Source organism: Periplaneta americana, chromosome 11 (genome assembly GCF_040183065.1).
Source record: "Periplaneta americana isolate PAMFEO1 chromosome 11, P.americana_PAMFEO1_priV1, whole genome shotgun sequence".
NCBI classification, from domain to species: Eukaryota; Metazoa; Arthropoda; class Insecta; order Blattodea; family Blattidae; genus Periplaneta; species Periplaneta americana.
The window spans coordinates 118,676,649-118,702,234 of record NC_091127.1 but is presented as its reverse complement, the minus strand read 5'-3'; the positions used below and the strand labels follow the sequence as shown (position 1 = coordinate 118,702,234).

The following is a 25,586-nucleotide window of genomic DNA, read 5'->3' as shown; positions in this document are numbered from 1 at the left end:
ATAATAATAATAATAATAATAATAATAATAATAATCTCTAATAATTAGTGTGTCAATCTTTGCGTCTGTAACAGTTGTGCAGCATGATTATTCGTTTTATTATATTTTCTGTGACGTTATCTCTGTACTAATATTGTTATTAATCTATTGCTATATCAATAATATTTTGTAAAACGTTTCTACATTGTCGCAGTATATAGGCGGAACACTATGTATGGACTTATCATATTATATATGTGGTATCGAATATTGAATAATTATTAATTAGCAATAATAACTGTATATCGAAGTTTTTCATACTATTTTATTTATAACTTCATGTTCTTGTTTTGGTACGTTCCATTGACTGTTCCATTAAACGTTTGTCATAAACGCAGAAAATAAAGCCTTATTTTTACCGTGTGAGCAAAACATATGTGTATCTTATCTGCCGCCTTCCATACAAGATAAGACATGTCGGTGAGATGACCTTGTACTGTGCTTCTATTTATTACGAGCGTATCACGACCGATCGTATCTCACTCGAGGGTGCGACACTCGACCGAGTTCAAGCGAGCGATTTAACTCCAATGCAGCACTCTGGGTTACACTTACTTTAAAACCGTGCTACATGAGGGTAAAGTAGGATTTTATTCATGAGTGCAAAGTTCAGCGTCCGACGTGTAGTCAAGGGTTATTATTTCTCACCTATTTATTCATTACTGGTATCAAAACCAGAGTATATAAGAAAAATTCAATTTTAGTTTAATTTTAATTTTAAATTCTAGGCCTAGAATTTGTAATATTTTAATTGCGAAAGAGTGGCAAGTCAATGAATGTGTGAATTTTATTGTTGGTAATGTGTTGGTTGTCATGGAGAGAGTGATTTAAAATTTTTATTGGTGAATTCATTGCTAAGAATAAAGTCATGGTTTAGATTGTCAAGGACGACGAAATAAAGAGCAGGTTAGATACCAGCTACGGGGTGGAATAAGATAAAATTATGTTTTTGTGCAGAAAACTATCGAATTTTTGAACTCTACTTATATTAAGATTTAATATACAAAGAGAACAAAAGTCACTACCGAATTCAACAGCAATTGAGGGCTTGAAAACTGTCATTGATAGCCTAACGCTTTTGAAGAAATTTTGATTCAGGACATAGTCTATACTGGATGTCCAAACGCCTATAGAACCAGGAGATTTTGCACGTCAAGCATACTCTGCTAAGGTCAATAACTTTCCATATAAAATAGGAAAAAACAACCTTAAAGAATATGCGCTGTGGGTTGCTTACACCAGGGATTACCTTGTACGAGTTACAATTGGACATCTATGATGTAGACTATTTTTGCTTCCCACATCGCTTTTAGCGATGTATTCTGTGTATCAATGCAGATAAAATAATCTAAAAAAGAATGGAAAAGTGAGTAATTCTGTACGTGACGGAACTATTACATTTTAAGGCTTCCTTGCCTTATTGTTAAAAGTTTTTCTGATGATGCCATTTATTAATAAAATATTTCCCTTTTTGATCACAATTTCTGAAATGTGATATAGCAATACCTAAAATTTAAATCTGTTTATCTGTTCTGTGGGGATATTTTCTGTCATAATATTCGTTCTTACAAGTACAATCTCTCAGTCATGAAAGATCATTACATTCCAAGCCATATCCATAATATATTTTACTGAATTTAAATATTGCAATATTATTCTCGTTTATGTGTGAATGTGACTTGGTCGTCAGGATGTAAAAATATCAGTGTGATATTCGCCATGGAAAGTACAAAAGATATTATTTTCCCTATTATATTATTGTAAAGCCACAAAACTAGATTACGAGATTTTCGCAGACATATACGCTTTCATCATTCCTGACATTTCGAGCATGACTACTTCGTCTATTGTACGTAAAGATTAAATTTTTGATCCTACAGAATATACCTGTTATGGTAACAATTGATATTGGAGGAGAAAAATTCGCTTCGGCACCGGAGATCGAACTCGGGTCCTTGGTTCTACGTACCAAGCGCTCTAACCATTGAGCTACGCCGAAGTTCAATCCACAGCACCGGTACGTAGAACCAAGGACCCGGATTCGATCGCCTGCGCCGGAGCGAATTTTTCTCCTCCAATATCAATAATTACTTCGTCCATTGTTCTCTATCGTTCTCATTTCACCGTCCTCCATTGTGGACATATTAATACCTAATGTCTTTAAGTAAAGTCTATGATTTGGCAGAGATGATAAATAAGCTAAACAAAACTACAGCTTTGTTTATTTAGATCCACAGTTTTCCAATCAAGATTCTGTGTTGTTCCCTTTATTATTATTGTTATTATTATTATTATTATTATTATTATTATTATTATTATTATTATTATTATTAGATCATATTCAGTTTCTTGAAAAAAGCTCTGGAGAGTGCAATAGGCCTATACTTTCCGCAGCATATGGGCAATTCCCAGTAATACTGTACTTGTATTTCTTAAATAATTGCCTGTCCAGGTAATTTCGATAGATTTTATCCCAGCCTTTCCAAAGCATAGCTAGAAAGTTTACATTATAAGTACCAATTTAATTTTAGCATCCCATATACGTCTCATTGTTATTATTATTATTATTATTATTATTATTAGTAGTAGTAGTAGTAGTAGTAGTAGTAGTAGTAGTAGTAGTAGTAGTAGTAGTAGTAGTAGTAGTGTAGTAGTAGTCATGGAGGACATTCATCGGTGAGAAAATAATATTAAGCCAAACTTCTATGTTATTATATATTTATCATGATTTTTTTTATGTCTTAGTAGTCTGAGAACTTTCGTTACCCATATATCTCATTATTGGCCTTATCTATGACGTTTTTCATTTACACTTTTCTTCCACGACTAGCAGATTGCTCTTGGTTTGTGCTACTTACTGTGCATAACGTGTCCACTCCATCTAACATAAACATATTTAACTTTAACAGCTTATTTATTCTTAAACAATTTATTTAAACAGCAAATATTTCCTACTCGTATAATTCTTCATTCTTAACTGACGCAGTCCTTTTGAATTCGAATGGCTATGTTAAAATATATCAGAACGAACAGCTAAGACGCAGTAGCTATACTATATCTAAAGTCGAGTTACTGGTACTTGTTGGAAAAAAAAATTCTAATTTATCAGTGAATTTCCGAGAATTGAATCGCAATTATGTTTTAACAAGGGTCTCCATAGTCTCTAATGTACGAGTAGAGAGGTGTTACTCCACAGATAGGCTACTCACTAAATATATATTACGTAATATTTTTGGGCACAGATGCCTCAATAATTAGCCTTATGTAGATGTTCAGAGTTTACTTACAACATTGAGCTTCTCGTAAGCCCATTGGTCAGTTGGCCTCTTGTACAAGGGGCTGTGTACGTCCGCAAATCCAGCCCAGTTTCCTCTCAAGTCGTACGACATCACATGGATTGCATCTGTCAGCCTGAAAAGTGACGTCACAAGGTTTTGTTATGTATTACCTTCTTCCAAGGGATATACTGTATACAGAGTGTTAAAAAAGTATCCAATATTTTATGAGGTGATAATATGCATCAAAACGAGAAAATAATGTCTAATAAATATAGGTCCTACAACACATACTTTCTGAGATCTGAACACTTGTTCATAGGAGGTGCTCAATGTGACGTCCATTTATGGCATTGCATTTTTCTGCCCTAAAATGCAGCAGACTACCAGATAATCATACCGTAGTTGACACCCCTGGCATGGAATACTGATACATCGCAAGGAATACTGAAAAGAAAAGTTTGATTGCAGATATGGGCAAGGTTTAGCAGAGATGGTGTTGTAAATTTTCGTAATCATCATGTGTGGGCTGATGAAAATTGAAGGGTTCAGAACCATAGTGGGCCAAGCACCATTTACTAAAACCGTATAAAATAAGGGTTAAAATGAAGTTATTACCATAGTAATTATTATTCAAAGGAAACATATAGCAAGTAATATGAAGTATACATATTAAAACTTAATGATATGTCAATCTTCATTAAGCTATAGTATTCACTTAACTTTAAACCTTGCTTTCTTCATTTTTAATTAATGGCGCTTGGCACACTATGGCTCTGAGCCTTCAATTCCCATACACTTGAAGAAACAAGGCATCAGCAGCGATTCTCAATCAACGTATTGGCATGTGTTCTTGGCAATACATTAAGGGCCATACGTGCTACCACAGAGATTAACTGGGACTCGTTATCAGGATTTTCTTATTAACGTAGTGCCTACCTTACTTAAGTATATGCCATGTCAGCAAAGACTACAGATGTGGTTCATGCATGATGGCACTCCAGCACATTTTTTCAGCAATGAGCGTGAACACCTGACGCTGACATTTCAGGACCGCTGGATTGATTGGGGAGGTCCCACACCTTGGCCTGCTCGTTCCCCAAACCTAAATCCCCTGGATTTTTGGTTATGAAGAACAACCAGGTCAATTTCAAAGAGTGCGTGATTCCTTACGCCGGAGGACAGAGGAATGCATTGCCATGAATGGACGTCACATTGAGCACCTCCTATGAACAAGTGTTCAGATCTTAGAAAGTATATGTTGTAGGATCTATGTTTATTAGACATTTTTTCTTGTTTTGATGCATTCTGAAATATTGGATACTTTTTTAACACCCTGTATATGTAATGTAGGTCTTGAATTATGGTGCTCACTGCTTGGTTATCATGATGATGACGATAGTGGTGTGTTGATGGAGATGATACTGACGTTGGTGATGGTGGTAGTGTTAATAGTGATGACAATATTGGTGACAGTGGTAGTGATAACGATCGAGAAAGTGGTGATGATATTGGTGATGAATGCTGATTATGATGTGAATGGTGAAAGTGGAAGTATTGACAGAATATATCTGTGTAACAGTGAATTACTGCTGATTTGCGTTGATTAAGCGGCTGAGTGGCTTTATATCACGTGAACTTGAATTGTACAACGCAAAAACTGGAATAATTGAAGAGAATGTCAATGAACTCAATGTTCAACATCGTCGGTCTCTTCGGCACATTTATTAAGAAGGTCAGTACTTGAACATCTCAGACGCTTTTACTTATCGCTAGCTTTTTACATAACTTTCGTATATAGAGAAATTATTTTAATGTGATGCTTGCTTTACATTTATTTTTCAAAGTAATTTTTACTGAGTACTTCTTTCATCTTATACCTTAACAGAAAATTACGGATTGAAAATTAAAGAAATATATACATCAATGATGATGATTGTTATTACTATTACTATTATTATTATTATTATTATTATTATTATTATTATTATTATTAAATGATCTTAGAAAGCGTTTTTCGCTAGTTACATTATTATTATTATTATTATTATTATTATTATTATTATTATTATTATTATTATTATTATTATTATCTTTCTAACAAAATTAAAGGAATTGGCTTTATTCGATTCCGTCTTCAGTTTTATAGGATTTGCAACCGACATTAGATATTCACAACAGTAGCCTAAATACTCACTGGACATGCGGTGAAAATGGAGCATACCTCTTAAGACAAGAAGAAGAGCAAAAGGAAATAAAGAAGGGGAAAGAGTGGAATTAAAAACAGAAAGTAAGGAAAACAGAAAGAAGACGAGAAATAGTTCTTGTATGAAAAAGTAGAGAAAAAGAGAGAGCATAATAAAGAAAGGAATAAATAAAAGACGAAAATGAGAAGGAATAAGGGAGCGGAGGAAAGAGCTAACGAGAAGAAAAAGGGACGGCAACATATATGACAAGCCAAAGGAGAGATAAAAAGCAGAAATAGAAAGTGAGACGAGAAGATCAGAGAAAAAAGTTAAAAGGGACATTAGAAGATGCGAAATAAAGAGGGAAATAAGAGAATAAGTTGGAAAAGAAAAGGATGGTGAAAGAGAAGACGAGGGAGGAAGAGGACAGAAAGGGGACTGAGTTGCAAACAAGACAATTTGTAAAGGAGAACAGAAAAGAAAGGGAAAACGGACAGAAAAAGAAAAAGAAATAAAGGATAACAAGTGGAACGATAGGGAAAATGAATTGAGAAAAAGAGAATAAACAGAGAAAACGAGATCTGAAAAAAAGGTACGAAATAAGAGGGATTATTGATGTGAATGAGAGGACAGTAATGGTGGTAGGTCTACTCACTCGCAGAGCTCAGGCACGTGGTAGCCTTCCTGCAGACGGAACTTGGCAAGGGGCACAGCCATCGTGATCTCCCATCCTTTGCCCTCCTTGTCGAAAGCTCTCCTCAGCTCCTCCACGAAGTAGAAGAAGTTGTTTTTGTCGGCCATGGTGCCGCCTCTGTCGGTGGCTCCGGGGTACTCCCAGTCCAGATCGAAGCCGTCGAACCCATACTTCTTCAAAAAGGCTGGAACAGACGATCCTCACTTGATACTGCCACAAAGAATACGAGTTTCCAGAAATTCATACCATTTACTCTCCATTTGCCGAATTTTGTCCCGCAGGAGTTCTTTTACATGCTAGTAAATTTACTGCGCATTTAAACACGCTTAAATGTTATCGACCTGGGCCGGGATCGAACCCGCAACCTCGAGTATAGAAGGCCAGCATTATACCAACTACGCTACCGAGGGCGACTGATGATGATGATGATTATTATTATTATCATTATTATTGTCGACCTGGTTGGCGAGTTGGTATAGCGCTGGCCTTCTATGCCCAAGGTTGCGGGTTCGATCCCGAGCCAGATCGATGGCATTTAAGTGTGCTTAAATGCGACAGGATTATGTCAGTAGATTTACTGGCATGTAAAGGAACTCCTGCGGGACAAAATTCCGGCACATCCGGCGACGCTGATATAACCTCTGCAGTTGCGAGCGTCGTTAAATAAAACATAACATTTAACATCATCATCATTATTATTATTATTATTATTATTATTATTATGATCATCATCAAATACTGTACTATAAATTCAGACGCGTCTGGCCGCGAAACCAAGTGGCCCGGGTTCGAATCCCGGTCGGGACAAGTTACCTGGTTGAGGTTTTTTCCGGGGTTTTCCCTCAATCCAATGCGAGCAAATGCTGGGTAACTTTCGGTGCTGGATCCCGGACTCATTTCATCGGCATTATCACCTTCATTTCATTCAGATGCTAAATAACCTAGATGTTGATACAGCGTCGTAAAATAACCCAATAAAATTAAAAAAAAAATAAATTCAGAACACAACAGTTCTGAGGGATAATCAAGAGGGTTATTAAGACATATTTTTATGTCATCCAATCGTCTCCGGATAGCTTCTGTTTCACAAACGGGAAGTTAAATTAATTATTACTCTTGCTATTATAATTTCTCAGTAGGTTTTAGTAATATTGTATTTAAATCGTATGATAACTTCCATAGTAATAATGTAACTTTATTCAGGAAATTCCTAATAGTATTTCCGGTCCGCGAAGACTACAACAGCCACTTGAAGTGAAGAACACACCCAAAACGTTTAGTAATTTTTTCCTTGTGTCAGCCTGCTATTACAATCGAAACTCTCGGAATATTGTGTAAAGACAGATTTTGAATAGAATAATCATATAATAGAAACAATCGAATCAGGTACTTGGAACTGGTTAATACTCCGGCGGAAAGGAGGTCACGCATTTGCAGAATTAGTGGAATTCCGTGCTACGCCCGAGCAGTGGAGGTGTGGCTTTGAGCATCTCTGTCGCCTGCAGGAATACTTCGCACAAGTTTCGTAATGTTTTTGTCTTTTAGCATTTCTCTAGAATTGGGATTTTCCATATCCACCGTAACAACGGAAGTGAGCCCACCTTTAACTAATGAAACTGACGGCTTCTCATCAAAGAAACCACAATTGGATTCTCGTTAAATTCTGTAAGATTTTTGTATAATATACTTAGTTTACGTTCCTCTAGCAAATGTTTAGAGTTTGCGAGGTGATAATGAAGTAACGGAGTAATTGTAGAATAGTAATAGCGAGGAAAACTTAAAGCTAGAAGATATAACACTCTCCATTCCTAAACACAGAACATTCTTCTACTCTTCATCTTTCACCGTCTCTGCAGCTCATCTCTGGAATTCTCTACCACAACATGTCAGAGACTGTCGGACATTGTCTATAAATTAAAGTTGCACTTTTTGAATTAGATTCCTTTCAGTTATAAGCCCTTTTCTCTACCATAGTTTTGTAAAAATATTGGTTTTCCCTTCCTATCCCCTTTTTGTTCTCTTTATCAGCCGATTAATTTATTATCATAGCCTTTTTATCGTGAATTTTATTTAATTTTCGTATTTATTTTCTTTTTTATTATTATTTTATTACGTTCCATTTTGATATATTCTTCCTTACGTTTTTCCATATTAACCATTTGTACTAAATGAGTTGCTTTCACTATTTTCCAATGTATTTTACTTTCTTTTTTTTCTATTATGGTATTATTTTCATGTTGTTTAGTGTCGATTTTATTATTATTATCATTATTATTATTATTTATTATTATTATTATTATTATTATTATTATTATTATTATTATTATTATTATTATTATTGTAATATGTCAGTATTCTGTTTTTTAACTTTTTGTTAAATTTTAACTGCTTGTATACTTTGTGACCTGGTAGAGTGTAAGAGAATGCCCTATGGCCTTAACTCTACCAGTATAAATAAAGAATTATTATTATTATTATTATTATTATTATTATTATTATTATTATTATTATCTACTTTATAGCCGTAGTTAATGACTTCTTATCAAAAGAACCAAATTTCGATTCCCTCTAGGTTCTGTAAGGTTTCTCTGTGTAATATAGCTCTATTTATTTTACTTATACACAGTTTTATATCAAATATTTCATAACGTGTTTTGGAAAAGCCATTGATTTAATGCCCATTATACTCAGTCAATTTAAGACAGCAGTATATTATGATAATAAATGCTTGAAAGAATTTTAATTTTGTCCTTTAAATGTTAGAAATTTGATCCGAACAAATGTAACATTGTGAAATTCCTTTGCAGAACGAAAAGTTACATTCATTCATTCGTATCAAAATTCTGCACTTTTAAAGGACAAAACTAGATTTCTTTAAACAATTTATTATCCTAATACACTGCTTTCTTAAACTGACTGAGCATATTGGGAATTAAATCAATAGCTTTCCCAAAACACGCTATGAAATGTTTCATATAAAAAATATGTATCTTGAAAAGGAAGTAAAAACGAACAAAATTATAATAAACTTTTTTTGTTTGAAATATCTCAAAGAATAACTCCCTTAAATTAAAGACATTACTTACGGTTCACTCTGTCTTTAAACTAAAACAGCTGTTCATGTGGTAACCAGAGATGAGTCAGATAATGAAATAGCGGGGAACTTAAGTGTCTGCATGTGTTTTTTTTCAAACGGATCGAAGGGATCAAATTTATTTGATCAATCTTTATCAATTTTCTCATAACGTGTCATTTGGACTTAGACCAGTTTTGAATCTATCTCTTCAATTCTGCGCCACATAAAGATTCTCTTTCCTTTTAATTTCTTGCAATCTACGAAATCGTTCACTTGTTAGTCCTTGTATCACTTCCCCCTCTGTCACAAAATAATAATACACGCAGTTTAGCATTACAGATTGTAATATTACCATACTAGTAGACATACAAGTAGTTATGTTAAGTAGAATGCTACGGCATCAATTTCTGGGATTGTTACTGAGCATTCAGCCTATGTTAGGTTAGGCTGGGTTGGGTTAGCTTATGGCTCAATGGTCTACCCAGTCGTTTACGCTTTATAAATGAAACTTATATTCATTCATTCTCCTCAGCGAACCGCCCCGTTCATTTTGCATAGTAGGCCTATGTTATAGTAAGGATCACGTAAGAGTAGTTCCTGAAAAGCTAACGTGGCCGTCTCTAATCAGTGTTGCCAACTAATACCAGATATCACCAAAGACGGTAAAGTCACAATGCCACGTACCTACTGTAATAATAATAATAATAATAATAATAATAATAATAATAATAGTAATAATAATAATAATAATAATAGAATAATAGTAATAATAATAACAATAACAATGTGTTGCTTATTTACTCATTTACCACTTCTCATCTTTATGTTGGGAGGTGTTTTCTAAATGTTTCAATAATTTATGGAAGATTATATTTTCCTCCTGGACCTCTCGCATATTATGTTAGTAATTAGTAGATTAGTATGGTGAAATATATATTAAAATATATTTTGTCTGACAACATGAAATTCATTGCTTTGACTAAACAGATTACGATTCCCTTAGTTGATAATAATGATGCTGAGTGACACTGTTATTTTGTGTCTGTATTTGTTGTTTATGTTTTCACTTTTTGTTTGCTTTTTTGCATCATTTAATATGTTAGACTAATTTTTATTATTTTCAATTTCTACTTGTATGTTCAGTTGTTTTTTTTATGTCATATTCATTCTGTCACTCGTTATTACTGTAGATTAGTTGCATTGATGTATAATTTTTCTTGTAGTTGTATTGTATTTTTGGTGGTGTGGAAGAGAAGACCTGATAGCCTTAACTCCACCAGTGTAAATAAATAATTCATAATTCAAGAGATCTAACCTAAAAATGTATATCTATAGTTTGATCATGTGAAATGATTATTACGAATTCCAAAAATAGAACACCACTTTGAAAAGTATATCCTATTTAAATTACTTCTAAGTCGCTACTATGTCATTTCCTCTCTTGAACATTTTAATAAAAATCTGAACACTAAAAAAATATATGTGTCCATTTGCTACGTGCATGTTTCATTCATGACAAGTAAGTCTATAAGTTATATCTTGTTTAATTACACTTATCTGAATTTAGTGTTGAATTGGAATCACAATGCAACACAACTGAATCATGATTGATATTAATATTAATATCGGTATTACTAATTAATTATTAGGTTCAAATTTCACAAGCTAGTTGCTTCCATTCATCAGTTTCCTATACTGTAAACTAAGATTATTGCTGCCAACATAACAGTTACAAAATAACTGCTTGTTGTCGTATTTGTCGGTACACAAAATTCGAAACAAAGTTTGTAAAATAAAATTCAACCTGACATCTATAAAAGCACTATAATCCACTAGCATATTATGTAGTAATAGGGCAAAAATGGTTAGGTTTCACCCTTAGCGTATTAAGTAAGTTGATCAGGACTATAAATGAATTCGTATAAGAAAGATTCAAAATCTGCCATCCTAAAAGGAAGCAGTTCTGGATATTTTATGCTGACACCACAGTTTAGTATAGGTATACAGTTGCGAAGCTCAATACTTACTAAATAAGCAAAAATAGACAGTTGAAATATGCATCCATAGATAGTTGCTAGCCACCAGGATCGCTACTATCTCCTCATCACAGACTCTTTCCCTACCAGACGATAAAATGTATTGTACTTCTGATATCGTGTTCTTTTGAAAAATTAACACCTTCCTTCCACTATTGAAATACGAAATACATAAGGTTTATATATTATTTTCATAAAGTATATATTATATTTTATAAACTCACCTTCCTGGATCTTTCGGAAGGATAACTCTGACCTCTTTTCCTTAGAATTTATAGAGCAACAAACGTCTCCTTGTCCCATATTAATACTCAAATTATTGTATTTTAGCCATTTACAGTTATTACAACCGATAACGAACATTTCACAGTTTACACAACTTTTCACAACAATGCGAAATACGGCACAGTCAATGCCTTTTCGATCTAGACCAGGTCGTAATATATGTTCGGCTTTTCTATTTCAGTTTATGGAGCTCAGTGAATTATTATATTATAACTTTATTGCGTATCATAGCTAAGTTTTATTTAGTGTAATGTGTCCATAAGTTCCCTTTACTTCTTGTTGCATAATATGTTACAGAAATAATTACAAAACTGTGTTATATTAACGTGAAGAGAATTTTACATGTTAACATAATCTTTTCGCATCAACATTTTAAGTTTAGAATGGAAGCTATTTTGAGGTTTAATAAAAAAGAATTTATATTGTGATTTTAATATAGCACATCTACCTTTCTTGGTAAAGACAGAAAATTTATCATACCACTCTTATGAAATTAGTGTACTTACGATTGTTACTTCGTCTCTTAGGTAGTAGATAAATACAATAATTCAATACTCAATTGTAGTATTAAAATACAGACAAATTGAATGTGCGGAGTTTCATACATGACATTATGCTTAATTATAATGTATAATTGCGAATTTAAGAATATAAGATATAGTAAACATAACCTATAATATTTCCATATGAATGGCAGGGCATTGGAGACCACTAAAATTAGACAGAAAGGGGCAACTGGGACAGTAAACATAACCTATAATTTCAACATATCTAAATATTTGTGCGGTGCAACTGAAAATTATTGAATCGTGCATAAATGAATGTACAATAATTTCGCAATATTTAATCGAAATAAAGGCAGGTAGATCTATTACACATACGAACAACGTAATTTTCACACCAAAAATAATATTGCACCTTAACTCGCAAGGATTATGTCTGAAATGTCTCCTAATCATTGTTTTACATTTTATTAATGCAATTACACTACATTTTAGAGAAATATATGTTACTCTTTATGCATTCCAATTAATTTATATGGTTGAAACGCCCCCCTTCGTGATCGGGTTAAGCGAGTCACATGGTCTGCCTTACGGCCTGTATTAGATCACGATGGCAGTGACACAGTCGATTGTTCCTAGTACACACAGCGCTCCAAGCGACCAGCAACTATCGCGAGAAATGCAAAAAAATCACCCCAAGCTTCGAGACTGTATATACTTGACTGTGCTGACACTCTTATCAAGCTTTGTCTGATCGCTTACCGACGACACTGGCGATGAAGGAATCTCGGCGCTCCTTGACGGACACCAGGCCGGAGTACTTGCGACCGCCCTCGGCCCAGCCTCCCACGGCCACCTGTGTCTTCAGTCCAGGGAACTTCTGCTTCAGCGCCGTGAAGTTAGCGAAGCCCGTCATCTCCTCGTCCACCTGTTCAATAATGAAAACAGTTCTTCATAGTCAAACTTGAGACAAAATTTACAATATTGTACTTTGGCAAAACTCGATGTAGTACACGTACTTTCTTGTATATAGGCTATAATTTTTTTCTTTAAAATATCCTTTGATATGTGTGGAATGCATTGCATAACATTTTGTGGGTATTTGTGCCCTTATCGGATGTTGAGACGTCATTTTTAAACTTCCTGCGCTATGGATTTTTAAATGACACGCCCGCTTTTATCGGCTTCCGGTAACTTCATTTTTTTTGCTACATTGCCAGACAAAAATGGATATAATTTCTGAACTATTAAAAATACATGAATGAAATTTAGGACACACATTCTTTAGACTATTAGGAAACTTTTCTCTGTAACAGAATTGTTAATTGATTTCGTTTTAAAAATACGTCGGTTTGTTTGCAAGAAAGGATATAAGAAAATTGTTATTAAATTTTAATTGTTTATTTTACGAACGTAGGGACTAATATAAAAATTCTGTTACAGACAGTTTGTATAACATGCTTTTTCAAATACATTGCAAAAAACTTTTTGAATATACGTTTAAAAACGGTTTAAATATATCGGTTTTAGTACAATCCTGCATTGGGTATATTTTTTCAAAATATTTTTATTTGGTTGAGTTGCCAAAGCTATGAGCTCTCTACATACAAAAAATTAATATTTTACACCAAATAGGAAAAAAGTTTTAAAAAATACCATCCTCTCCCCTTAAAGTTAAGTGATTACCATAATTTAATGAAGATTGACACATCATTTAGTTTGAATGCGTATACTTTATATTACTTGCTTATGTTTTCATTGAATTATGGTAATAATTTCATTTTAACTCTTGTTTTCTACGATTTTAGTAAATGGCGCTTGGCCCACTATGGTTCTGAACTCTTCAATTAAGCCTTATTTAATCGTGATTGGCATGTTGTTTTATTCTAACAGAAGAAACAGTGGCACAATAAAAGTGAGAATATTAGGAGACTGTATAATTTAAAGAACCTAAATGACAAACAAAAGCAATGATAGAGAGAGAAGATGAAAAATAAGGCGAGAAGCTTAAAAAAATAAGGGGTGAAGGGGAAGAAGTGAATAAGAAGATAGATTAAATTAAGCGGAAGCAAGAGAGAAGGAAGAGAAGATATATTGGATGAGAAAAATGAAGGAGAAAGAAAAAATTAAGAAGGTGAAGAAATTTCACTACTAGCATCGGGTGAAATATTCTCCCACTTTGTCACTTGATTTGAACAGAAATTGGTTCTGCATGCAGAGGATTTCTTACACTCTATCTGTGTATTTACGTTTGAGTATTCTCTTTGTCAGTGAAATCTTTAATGCCTCCCTTATTCATTATACATACACTTAACACATCCCCAAGACGCTCATTAGGGAAGCCCATTAGCACGCCTGATCGCCACCACAGTATATAGATGTCTGTTAATTGACGATCGTAATCGCAGGTGTGTACTGACCTCAGGGTCGATGACCAGCACCTCCCATGTCACATTACTGACGCCGATGAAGGAATAGATAACGTGCGTGCAGAGGTCCCCAGGGACGTCCTCGATCTTGTAACTCCCAACTCCCGGTCGGTAGATGGCCCAGTTGCTGAAGTAACACACCACTCGAGAAGGCTTGTCACCTGCGAAAATGCACACAAAAGAGATATAGAGAAATCACCAGGAGAACGTCCTTGAAGGTCCCTCGCAGTGTTGCCAAGAAGCAGCATCCAGCGCCACATACGGTTGTCTAAATATTATTACAGTTAGGCCTAATTTGTTTCTTCTTCTTCTTCTTCCTCTTCTTCTTCTTCTTCTTCTTCTTCTTCGGCTTTTTCCCACTTATAGGTTCGCCGTCTTCAGTTTCCATATATATCTATCTTTCCAATCTCCTTCTTCCAAATTCCTGTCGTCCATTATTGCTCTGACATGGGTTTTCCATTTCAATTTTGGTCTACCACGTTTATTTTTTCCTGGGAGTGACCATTGATATATATTTTTTGGCCATCTTTCGTTCCCCATTCTTTGTACATGTCCATACCATTTCAGAGTTTGATTTTCTATTCTCTTAACAACAGATGTGGTGACGTTCATTTCTTTCCAAAGGAGTTCATTTCTAATTTTATCCTGTCTTGTTTTTTGAAGACTTCTCCTAAGATAGTCGAATTCAACTGTTCTAATTTTGTTTTTTTTTTTTTTTTTGTAGTTCTGTCATGGACCAAGTTTCACTTCCATATGATAAAATATTCTGTATTATACTCTTGTAGATTTTAATTTTAGTTTCTTTTGTAATATTTTCATTCCAGATTATTCCATGCAAAGTCTTGGTAGCATTTTTTGCCAAAGCAATTTTATTTTGAATGTCTCTCTCACATGTACCTATATTTGTGATTATTGATCCAAGATATGTAAAGGATTCACATTTTTTAATTTTTCCTGTTTCAAGTATGAGGTCACCCACATCTTTTCCTAAACACATATATTCTGTTTTCTGTAGATTTATGTTTAGTCCCCATTTTCTATATTCTTCCATTAGTTTATTTACCATATATATCATATCATATCATCTTCATCCCCCGCAAATATCACCTGGTCATCGGCGAATAGTTATGAATGTAGTGTTTTATCTTCTATGGGAATACCCATTTCAGAGCATTTCTTGTATCATAGGTTAAGAGCCCGATGTATATAAATATTAAAAAGAACTTGCTACTTAATAATTAATTTTTTGGTCCTACAGAATATATCTGTTATGGTAACAATTGTTATTAGAGGAGAAAAATTCGCTCCGGCGTCGGGGATCTAACCCGAATCCTTGGTTCTACGTACCAGCGCTCTAACCACTGAGGTACGCAGAAGTTTAATCCACGGCACCGGATCCAATCCCTGTCCTCAGGCCACAAAGGAAAAAACACTAGAGAAGAGGGATTCGATCCTGTGCTGTGGATTGAACTTCGGCATAGCTCAGTGATTAGAGCGCTTGGTACGTAGAACAAAGCACTCGGGTTCGATCCCCGGCGAAAGAGCGAATTCTTCTCTTCTAATAACTAATTTGTTACAATTACAGTTAGATTGTAATGCTAGTCAATCGTCTTCAGTAGCGAACTGTGACTAAATATAGTGTTCTCTGTGATGTATTCAAATCTAATACACTATAGTAGAACGATCATTTTAAGATCATTTGACAAAGCTGTATCAACTAATAGGTTATTTAGCGTCCACGGAACTGGTGATAGCTGCATGGTATTTTGCGAGATGAGGCCGAGAATTTGCAGGGGATTACCTGGCATTTGTATTACAGTGGGAAAATTCTCGGGAAAAACCTTATAAGATAATCAGTCGAAACGTGAATCGAACTTAAGTTCAAGCGCTGCTCCGGATCAATATTTATGGATCATTAATTATATTAGAATTGATATAGGTTGTGAGTTCCTCCTATGTATTATTTATTTATTTTCGGATCCATAACATTTAGCAGCTTTTAATAGAAAAAGGAGCATCTTCTGGCGATCTCAGGAAAAAGAACTAAGGAAGTTCTTTGTGTGGAGTATGTCATTGTATGAGGCGGAAACATGGACATTACAGCGAAATGAAAAGAGGTGACTAGAAGCTTTTGAAATGTGGATATGAAGAAGAATGGAGCGTATGAAATGAACTGACAGAATAAAAAAATGAAGCTGTTTTGGAAAGAGTGGATGAAGAAAGAATAATGCTAAAAGTGATCAGGAAGAGAAAAAGAAATTGGTTAGGTCACTGGCTGAGAAGAAACTGCGCTGGAAGGAATGGTGAACGGGAGAAGAATTCGGGGCAGAAGAAGATATCAGATGATAGACGACATTAAGATACATGGATCATATGCAGAGAGTAAGAGGAAGGCAGAAAATAGGAAATATTAGAGAAAGCTGGGTTTGCAGTGAAAGACATGCCCATGGGCAAAACAATTTTTAAACTCAAAATATCGTTGTTTTTATTTCCTCACCTGATGTGTAGACAATTGCAGAGAGAAACACTGCTCCGAACAGGAGGAGATAGCCAGACTTCTTCATCTTCCCTGCAAGAGAAGGAAAGGAGTTATACAATTAATATATTAATTTCATTAAAATGGTAAATATACGTGTTACTGTATATACAGATTTATACAGTGAGAGACCTTAAAAACAAGTTGCTGTACAGAGCTACATGGCCTGAATGGATGAATTTGCAGGAAAATCTGTAGGGTTACATAATAGCCAATTATACGTTTCCTATCAGCCATAATTTTCAAATTCAATTGACTTCAGCGCAAGTGATCATCAGTTGTGACATCCTTAATGTAGGCCTGCAACGGACATGACATTCAAAAAGAAAAGATTAGGAAAGAAAAATATGCAAGTAATTTATGACGTTCTCACCTTTTGTCAAGGGGCATCAGGATTGACCGAAAAAAATATTATATAGGTGTACTACATACGCCTGGATGGCGCAGTAGGTAAAGTGCTGGCCTTCTGTGCCCGAGGTTGGGGGTTCGATCCCGGCCTAGGTCGATGGTATTTAAGTGTGCTTAAATGCGATAGTCTCATGTCAGTGAATTTATTGGCATGTAAAAGAAATTCTGCGGGACAAAATTTCGGCACAACGGCGTCGCTCATATAACTTCGGCAGCTGCGAGCGTCGTTAAGTAGACCATAATTTTGTAATATATATAAAGTGAAAGGAAACGAATTATTTTTTCAGATATAATTGCTAATAACGAAAAAAATATATAACATTATTTTGTTCCATTTCGGACGACTTTCGGAAAAGATTCATTTTCTTTAGAAATTTTAATTGCGGATTCCATGAAATTGTTTAAAAAATCGATTTGTTTTAAAACACAAGTTTCGACTACTCGCCTGAAAAGGAGTTACAAATCTCACTCAACTGTAGTAACGTGACTTTGGAAGAAAAAGGCAACACTGCAGTCAGACTGCCTCAGACAGAATAATTTATTGAGAATGTTTAGTTTTTGGAAAAAAATTAAATACAACATAATTATAGCAATACTGCGAAGCATAAATGGAAGTAGCTTTACATATACTTCACTTGCAGTGGTGTGGTGAACTTCGTTGAAAATGCTAAGTATAGTATAGTTGTGAACGCTACATAAGTCCTTCTTCAATTAACTAGTACTCACCATAATGATTATAACAAGTTTCTTTCAGTTATTTGCGAAAGCTGAAAACTGCCTTCCACAAGAGCCGATGAATTATCGGAATCCTGCTTAGTCATGCATGTTGGTTATTTAAATGCTCGTTAAGAATTTGTGAGAACTGAGGGGTAGTTACTTCAAACCCAAGAAAGTGCAAGGACCTCCATGATCTATGTTCAACACATAGCAAATAGAAGTTATTTCTCTTTGTTTCTGGTTCGAAACAAACCGATAGTGGTTGATATTAAAGAGATGATAGCCCTACAGTTCTTGATCAGGACTACTTTGTCTAGAAGAGGATTAAAACTTCAAGTTACGTGTCGTAGATTTAAAGTATTAACATTATTACAGAACACCAATGGATACAACACTACAGAAACTTATGGTATGATGAAAACTGTGAAGAGAATTATTATGTAGAAAGTGACAGTAGTTCTATAGATCAAATAGACATAAAAGAATTAGAAGCGGCTTTAAAAGTAACAAAAAATAGAAAAGCTACTGGATTGGACGGAATTAATGCTGAACTAATTAAATATGGTGGAATGATATTAAAATTCTGTTTCCTTCATTTTCTGAACACGTGTTGGAAAAATTGTTCAGTGCCCATGGAATGGAATACAGCCAAAGTTATTTCCCTATTCAAGAAAGGTAATAGAAATGACACAGGAAACTATAGAGGAATAACCTTATTAGATGCAGGATATAAAATCTATGGAAAAATTCTTAATCAAAGATTACAAGCTATTGCTGATGTAGTAATATCAGAGGAACAATCAGGCTTTAGAAAAGGACGCTCATCTAGTGATAATATATTTATAATGAGGCAGATTATTGAAAAACGTCGAGAGTTTGGTTTGGAAACCCACTTAGCATTCATTGACTATGAAAAAGCTTTCGATAAAGTGAAAAGACCCCTTTTATGGAAAATACTGGAAATAAGAGGCTTTCCTAAGCACCTTATTAGTGCCGTTAAGAGTTTATATGTAAATACCAAAATAGTTATTAGCTCAGGTTTTAAAGTGTCAGAAGCAATTTTAACAAATTTAGGTGTTCGACAAGGGTGCAGTTTATCACCCACTCTGTTTAATTTATATATTGACGATCTAGTTTTGAAGTGGAAAGATGAAATACAGACTGCGATTAAAATAGAATCTAACACACCTTTAAATACTTTACTATACGCTGATGATCAAATAATTATCCAGGAAACAGAAGATAACCTACAAAGAGCAGTGTATACATTAAGCCAAAACGCAATATTTTACAATCTAACTATATCTGCAAACAAAACAAAGATAATGGCTTTTAAAGGGAAAAATCCTGTTAGATCTAAGATAATAGTAAATGGAAATATTTTAGAACAAGTATCCCACTTCAATTATCTAGGATGTGATATTAGTTTTAATTATGAGAAAGATATTGAGAAGAAAGTTAATAGATTTCAGATGATATGTGGAACAATTGGAAGAACTTTAGGAAGAAAAGCGAGAAAAGAAACTCAAATGAAATTTTATAAAGTTATGGCTGTACCTACTCTTATATATGGCTCTGAACCATGGACAATAACAAAAAAAGAAGAATCACGTATACAATCAGCAGAGATGAAATTTATGAGATACGTAAGAAGATGCACTAAAGCCGATAAAATAAAAAATGAAACAATAAGATCAGATTTAAATATTTTCTCAGTACACGACATGGTAGAAGAAAATAAAACAAAATGGAAAGATCATGTTGACAGAATGGCAGAGAATAGGCTACCAAAGAAGATAATGAATTATCGCCCGATCGGGAAAAGGGATCTGGGTAGACCTCGCAAGAGGTGGCTGGACGATAGAGACCGGAACAGGTGATATCACCTAAACCTTGAAGGGAGAAGAAGAAGAAGAAGATTTAAAGTACCTAAAAGAACTCCAAATTAGGCAAGATTTCCGACTGCTTGTTTCCAACTTCGCCAAATCCCCTGCTGTGCAGATAGATGTCTCTGTGAGCCAATGATTCTGCGCATATCTGCAGGGAAGTACCTCATAAAACCATTGAGGCCCCTGACGAAGACAAGGAGAAAATATAAGGGCAGATAAAAAATTAATTATCATTATTTTTTCTCTTATCTCGGTGACTTTATTCTTGTATTTGCGTTCACTGTACGCATATCACAGAAGGCAGAGGATGATACAGCAAGTAAACTTGACATATGATTCACTAGCAGGGGTTAACTTATTAGGAGTTGAACGGTTGATGATAGTGAATATACTGTATTTTGTTTGTTTCCAATTCTATATCTACCTATCAAGGAATTCGATGGCGTCATAAGACTAACTCGCTTGCTTGAAACGTGCTCCCAGTGACTGATCGAGTTATAAAGGGACTCCGAAACGAAAAATTAAGTTAAAATGAAACTCAACGTCACAATACTTTTTCGTCGTACATTTTACGTGTTTCTCGAGTTAAATTCTTTGTCATGTTGCGAATTACGTCTTTTAACTTTATTTTCTTGGTTTATTATTTAAAAGACACAATTAATTAAAACACAGCAGAAATTTTGGACCCAGAATATATAACGCATTAATTAGAGCTTACTCTGAACTAAGTACACTGAACACACATAAATTTAGGAAACAAATTCGATTAATTGTTTAATTGTTTTGTCTTTTATTAAGCTTTTTAATACCATTAAGTACGAGAAAAATTCGTACCGGCACCGGGAATCGAACCCAGGACCTTTCAGCTGTGCGCGCTGAGTGCTCTCTAACCAACTGAGCTATGCCGGGACACGATTCACGACGCCGGCCGAACTCCTCTCCTAGTATCATGTTACGGCCTTACTACCTGCATTTAAGACGATACACGTCATATATATACACGAGCGCATATTAAATGACTTTATGGCCATATTCAACAACAGTTTCTTAAAACTGTTAACATCATATATGTATCGAATATGAATGAGGTCTCGCCCACCTCATTACATATTGCACGACTAGTATGACTAGTCAGTTTGTTTTTAATACCATTAAGTACGAGAAAAATTCGTACCGGCACCGGGAATCGAACCCAGGACCTCTCAGCTGTGCGCGCTGAGTGCTCTCTAACCAACTGAGCTATGCCGGGACACGATTCACAAATATGGCCATAAAGTCATTTAATATGCGCTCCTGTATATATATATGACTTGTATCGTCTTAAATGCAGGTAGTAAGGCCGTAACATGATACTACGAGAGGAGTTCGGTCGGCGTCGTGAATCGTGTCCCGGCATAGCTCAGTTGGTTAGAGAGCACTCAGCGCGCACAGCTGAGAGGTCCTGGGCTTGATTCCCGGTGCCGGTACGAATTTTTCTCGTACTTAATGGCATTAAAAACAAACTGACTAATCATACTAGTCGTGCAATATGTAATGAGGTGGGCGAGACCTCATTCATATTCGATACATTTTATTAAGCTGTATGAGTTTAAAATTGCAATCTAATACTCATATAGGCCTACTTTGTATTTTCTATATTTGTATATTATGTCATTACATGGTCTGTATTTTACTATAGGCCTATATTAATATTATTGTGCTCTTCAATTTTATATAAGTAGACTGAATTGCGTCCGAGCACGAGCTTCTGCTCTTTCGGGCTGCAATGTCTATTGTAGTGTAAACTTTGTGTATTAAATAAAAAAATTTGATATTTGAAATTGAAACCGTTAATATACTCGTACACCCGGATAAGAATATAAAATTCCGTTTTTTTTTTCCTCAGGTAAGGGACTCTTGATTATCCCAAAAATAAGATCTGAATTAATAAATTTTACTTGACGAAAATTTATATAAATACCTCTATAGCCTTACGACTTATACTGCAATTTTCTGTAATATACTCCATTTGCGAAAATGGAAACTAAAGTTATATAAACGTCTATCTTTTTTTGTTTCAATGGCAGCGCTCTTAACATTGTTCACCCCGAATCTACCAGCTGGCTCATAGATGTCGCTAGTTTCGAGAAGCGTAGAGCACTTAGTTCGTCAGAGACTATCCAAAACCAGAATGCACCACAGGCGGTGAGTCTACAATATGTTGCATACGCAATGAATGATGATGATGATGATAATGAAGAATTGTTTAGAAGTCACAGAGGAACCGGAGTATCCGCAGAAAATTCCCGTGTTACCTAGACCTCGTATTTTCCCAACAAGTCCTAAACTCAAAAAGTAGTAGGATTTGAACCTGGACCCTCTCTCTTATAAGCCCAATGCTCTAACACTGAGCCACCGTGGAAGTCATAATGTCAAAATTAGACTGGTGGCTTATAATGAGGCTCTATGCAAATTACTACTTCTTTTAAACCTTGCTTGAATGGTTCACTGATGCGTACTACTGGAGTTGGAAGGGTGCCCAGTGTCCATCTAAGATAACACAGAACATCACATTAACGATTAAAAAAACTTGCGCGCCCTAAACGGCTTCGAACCCATGACCGTGACTTCCATATACCGTTAAAGCTACACATGATCGGTTCCCTAGGCTATACAGGGTCATTGTTTTACGAACTTGTAGGATGATAAAAGGGATCAAAAGAAACAATGTGAAATTAGGAAGGTCAGCAACTTCTCTCTTAAAAAGTTTGTTATAAATAGTATTGTCATTACATTCATTCATAGTGTTCTGTCCAAGGGCAGGTCTTTCACTGCAAACCCAGCGTTCTCCAGTCTTTCTGTATTTTCTGCCTTCCCCTTAGTCTCCGCATATGACCCATATATCTTAATGTCGTCTATTATTTTATATCTTTTGACCCGAACTCTTCTTCCGTTCATCATTCTTTCTAGTGCATCCTTCAGTAGGCTGTGACAATGTCGAGTAATTAGGTAAACCTTCTTGCAATAAATGTGTACGGCATGGATCAGTGATTCCCAACCGGAGGGCCGCGAACAAAATAATAATAATAATAATAATAATAAGAATAAGAATAATATAACAATATAATTATAATTATTATCATTATGATTTGTTTTTAGTTTTGTATAAAAATTTAAACATCCGACTATTTTGTATTAAATAAGACATAACTACAATTTTTTTCTTTTTAAACTGATACCAAATTTCACATTACTATGTTCTATATTTCACTACAGTCTATATACATATTTAAATACGTGTACTGTGAGTTCACTCTATAACTTAGCCAGGGGGAAGCACTAAAATCATGTGAGGAAAAGGGAGTCCTTATCATAAAAATGATTGAGAAACACTGAGTGGACAAAGCAATGCAATTTTTTTCGAAAAACTTTGCTGTCTGTGAACGTCAATCCATATTTCGATGATACATCGCCTCATCCAAGCTGTAGGTCGCCATTTTGAAAACTTATATAAATGTTAATGCGCTAGTAGTAGTAGTAGTAATAATAATAATAATAATAATAATAATAATAATAATACTGCTCTACTTACTTAATTCTCTCTTTATATTATGCACGAATTAGGAAAAAAAAAATCGTTCGAGCCAATTTAGAATTTATCACTTACTATTTTATATTAAAGAGGACACTAAAAAGACGTAGAGAACACTAGCTTGTGGTAATATTACAGTAATACTAATGAGTAATGTACAGAAAAGTAAGTTTCAATTTCGCTTCTTGAAGTTCAACAATTCGTCTCAATATAGTACAAGGAAGAATCAATAAGTTTCCGGACTGTCCTGAATGTACGCAAGAAACAGGACATAGGAAACGGAGAAGTTATAATAATAAAGGAAACGTCTGGAATCTATACTAAATGCATCATTTGAAAGGCAGAGCAGAAGACTAACCATAAGATATATAAGGAGAGACTCAGGAAAAATCGCAATATGTCTTGGACATGTTCTTGCACAAAATAACGTGTAGAAGCTCAGTTCTTAAAGACAATCTGGCGCTGTTTGATAGATTCAACAGTCAGGGAAGCAATGAACTTCAGTGACACGCGCAATACATGTTTAGCGGTACAATAAATACAAGTGCATTTCGGAAATACATTGATTGCACCTTGTACATGCAAGAGGGGTTGCCTAATTTTCTAACATTTAATTTATTATGATGTATATCGTAACAGGAGCGTTACTGAAATTGGTTGTTGATCTCTCACTACTTGCTTGATCGCACACACCAACCCGAGCATTTCATATGGTATGACTCTATGATTTGGCCTATGATTTATTCCTTAGACGAATTAGTCATCAGCACAAAGTAGTCTATATTGATCTAAATAATACAACAGATATAATCTATCTTCGATTTGGTAATTTTCGTGTATTTTTGCATATGCTGTTCTTGATTATCACATCTGTAGACACACTACATTCATAATACGAATTTTACCATCCATGCTGCCGATGTATTATATAAATTTATCCAAATTGGAATATATTAAATTTAATATAAAAGTAGATATGTTTACTTATTGGAATAATATAATTTCTTTAAAATTGCAGTTAAGAAAAACATATAATACGATATTTGTCAATAACGTAGTAAGTTTTTATAACTTCTTTAAAATTCCACTTTTAAAAACCATTTAATACGAGGTTGTCCAAACCGTAGTAATACAATTCCTTTAAAATTCCAATTTCTAAATCATTTAATAAGATAATTGTCAAAATCGTAGTAACACAATTTCTTTAACATTCCATATTTTAAGCCATGTAATATGATGTTTGTGAAATATAATAATATAATTTTTTTAGAATTCCGAACTTAGGCTATAAATTCTTTAAAGTACCATTTTCTAAAACATTTAATACGAGATTTTAGTAGTATTGTAATTTCTTTCAAATTCCAACTTCTGAAATATTTAACAAGATGATTGTCAAAATCGTAGTAACACAATTTCTTTAAAATTTATATTTTAAACCATGTAATACGATGTTTTTGAAATACAGTAATATAATTTCTTTAAGATTCCAATTTTTTAACACGTAATAGGATGTTTGTTAACATCATAATAACATAATTATTTAAAATTCCAATTTCTAACACATTTAATAAGATGATTGTCAAAAATCGTAGTCATAATTTCTTTCAAATTCCAATTTCTATCACATTTAATGAGATCATTGTCAAAAATCGTAGTAATATAATTTCTTTCAAATTCCAGTTTCTAAAACATTTAATATGGGGTTGTCAAAAATCGTAGTAATATTTCTTTCAAATTCCAGTTTCTGAAACATTTAATACGAGGTTATCAAAAATCGTAGTAATATAATTTCTTTCAAATTCCAGTTTCTAAAACATTTAATACGAGGTTGTCGAAAATCGTATTAATATAATTCCTTTCAAATTCCAGTTTCTAAGACATTTAATACGAGGTTGTCAAAAATCGTATAATATAATTTCTTTCAAATTCCAGTTTCTAAAAC

General features: G+C 34.3%; 1 protein-coding gene across 1 annotated transcript in view; it reads right to left on the bottom strand.

Annotated features, from left to right (window-relative positions):
- LOC138709280 (endochitinase-like) overlaps window positions 1–25,586 on the bottom strand; it is a 35,934-nt gene that overhangs the window by 8,060 nt on the left and 2,288 nt on the right. The window contains exons 2-6 of the mRNA XM_069839933.1: window positions 17,021–17,092; window positions 14,515–14,684; window positions 12,857–13,022; window positions 6,156–6,378; window positions 3,327–3,450 (exon numbers count right to left, since the gene is read on the bottom strand). Of these exons, the coding sequence (XP_069696034.1) occupies window positions 3,327–3,450; window positions 6,156–6,378; window positions 12,857–13,022; window positions 14,515–14,684; window positions 17,021–17,087 (750 nt within the window). The 5' untranslated portion in view covers window positions 17,088–17,092. The remainder of the gene's footprint in view (window positions 1–3,326; window positions 3,451–6,155; window positions 6,379–12,856; window positions 13,023–14,514; window positions 14,685–17,020; window positions 17,093–25,586) is intronic.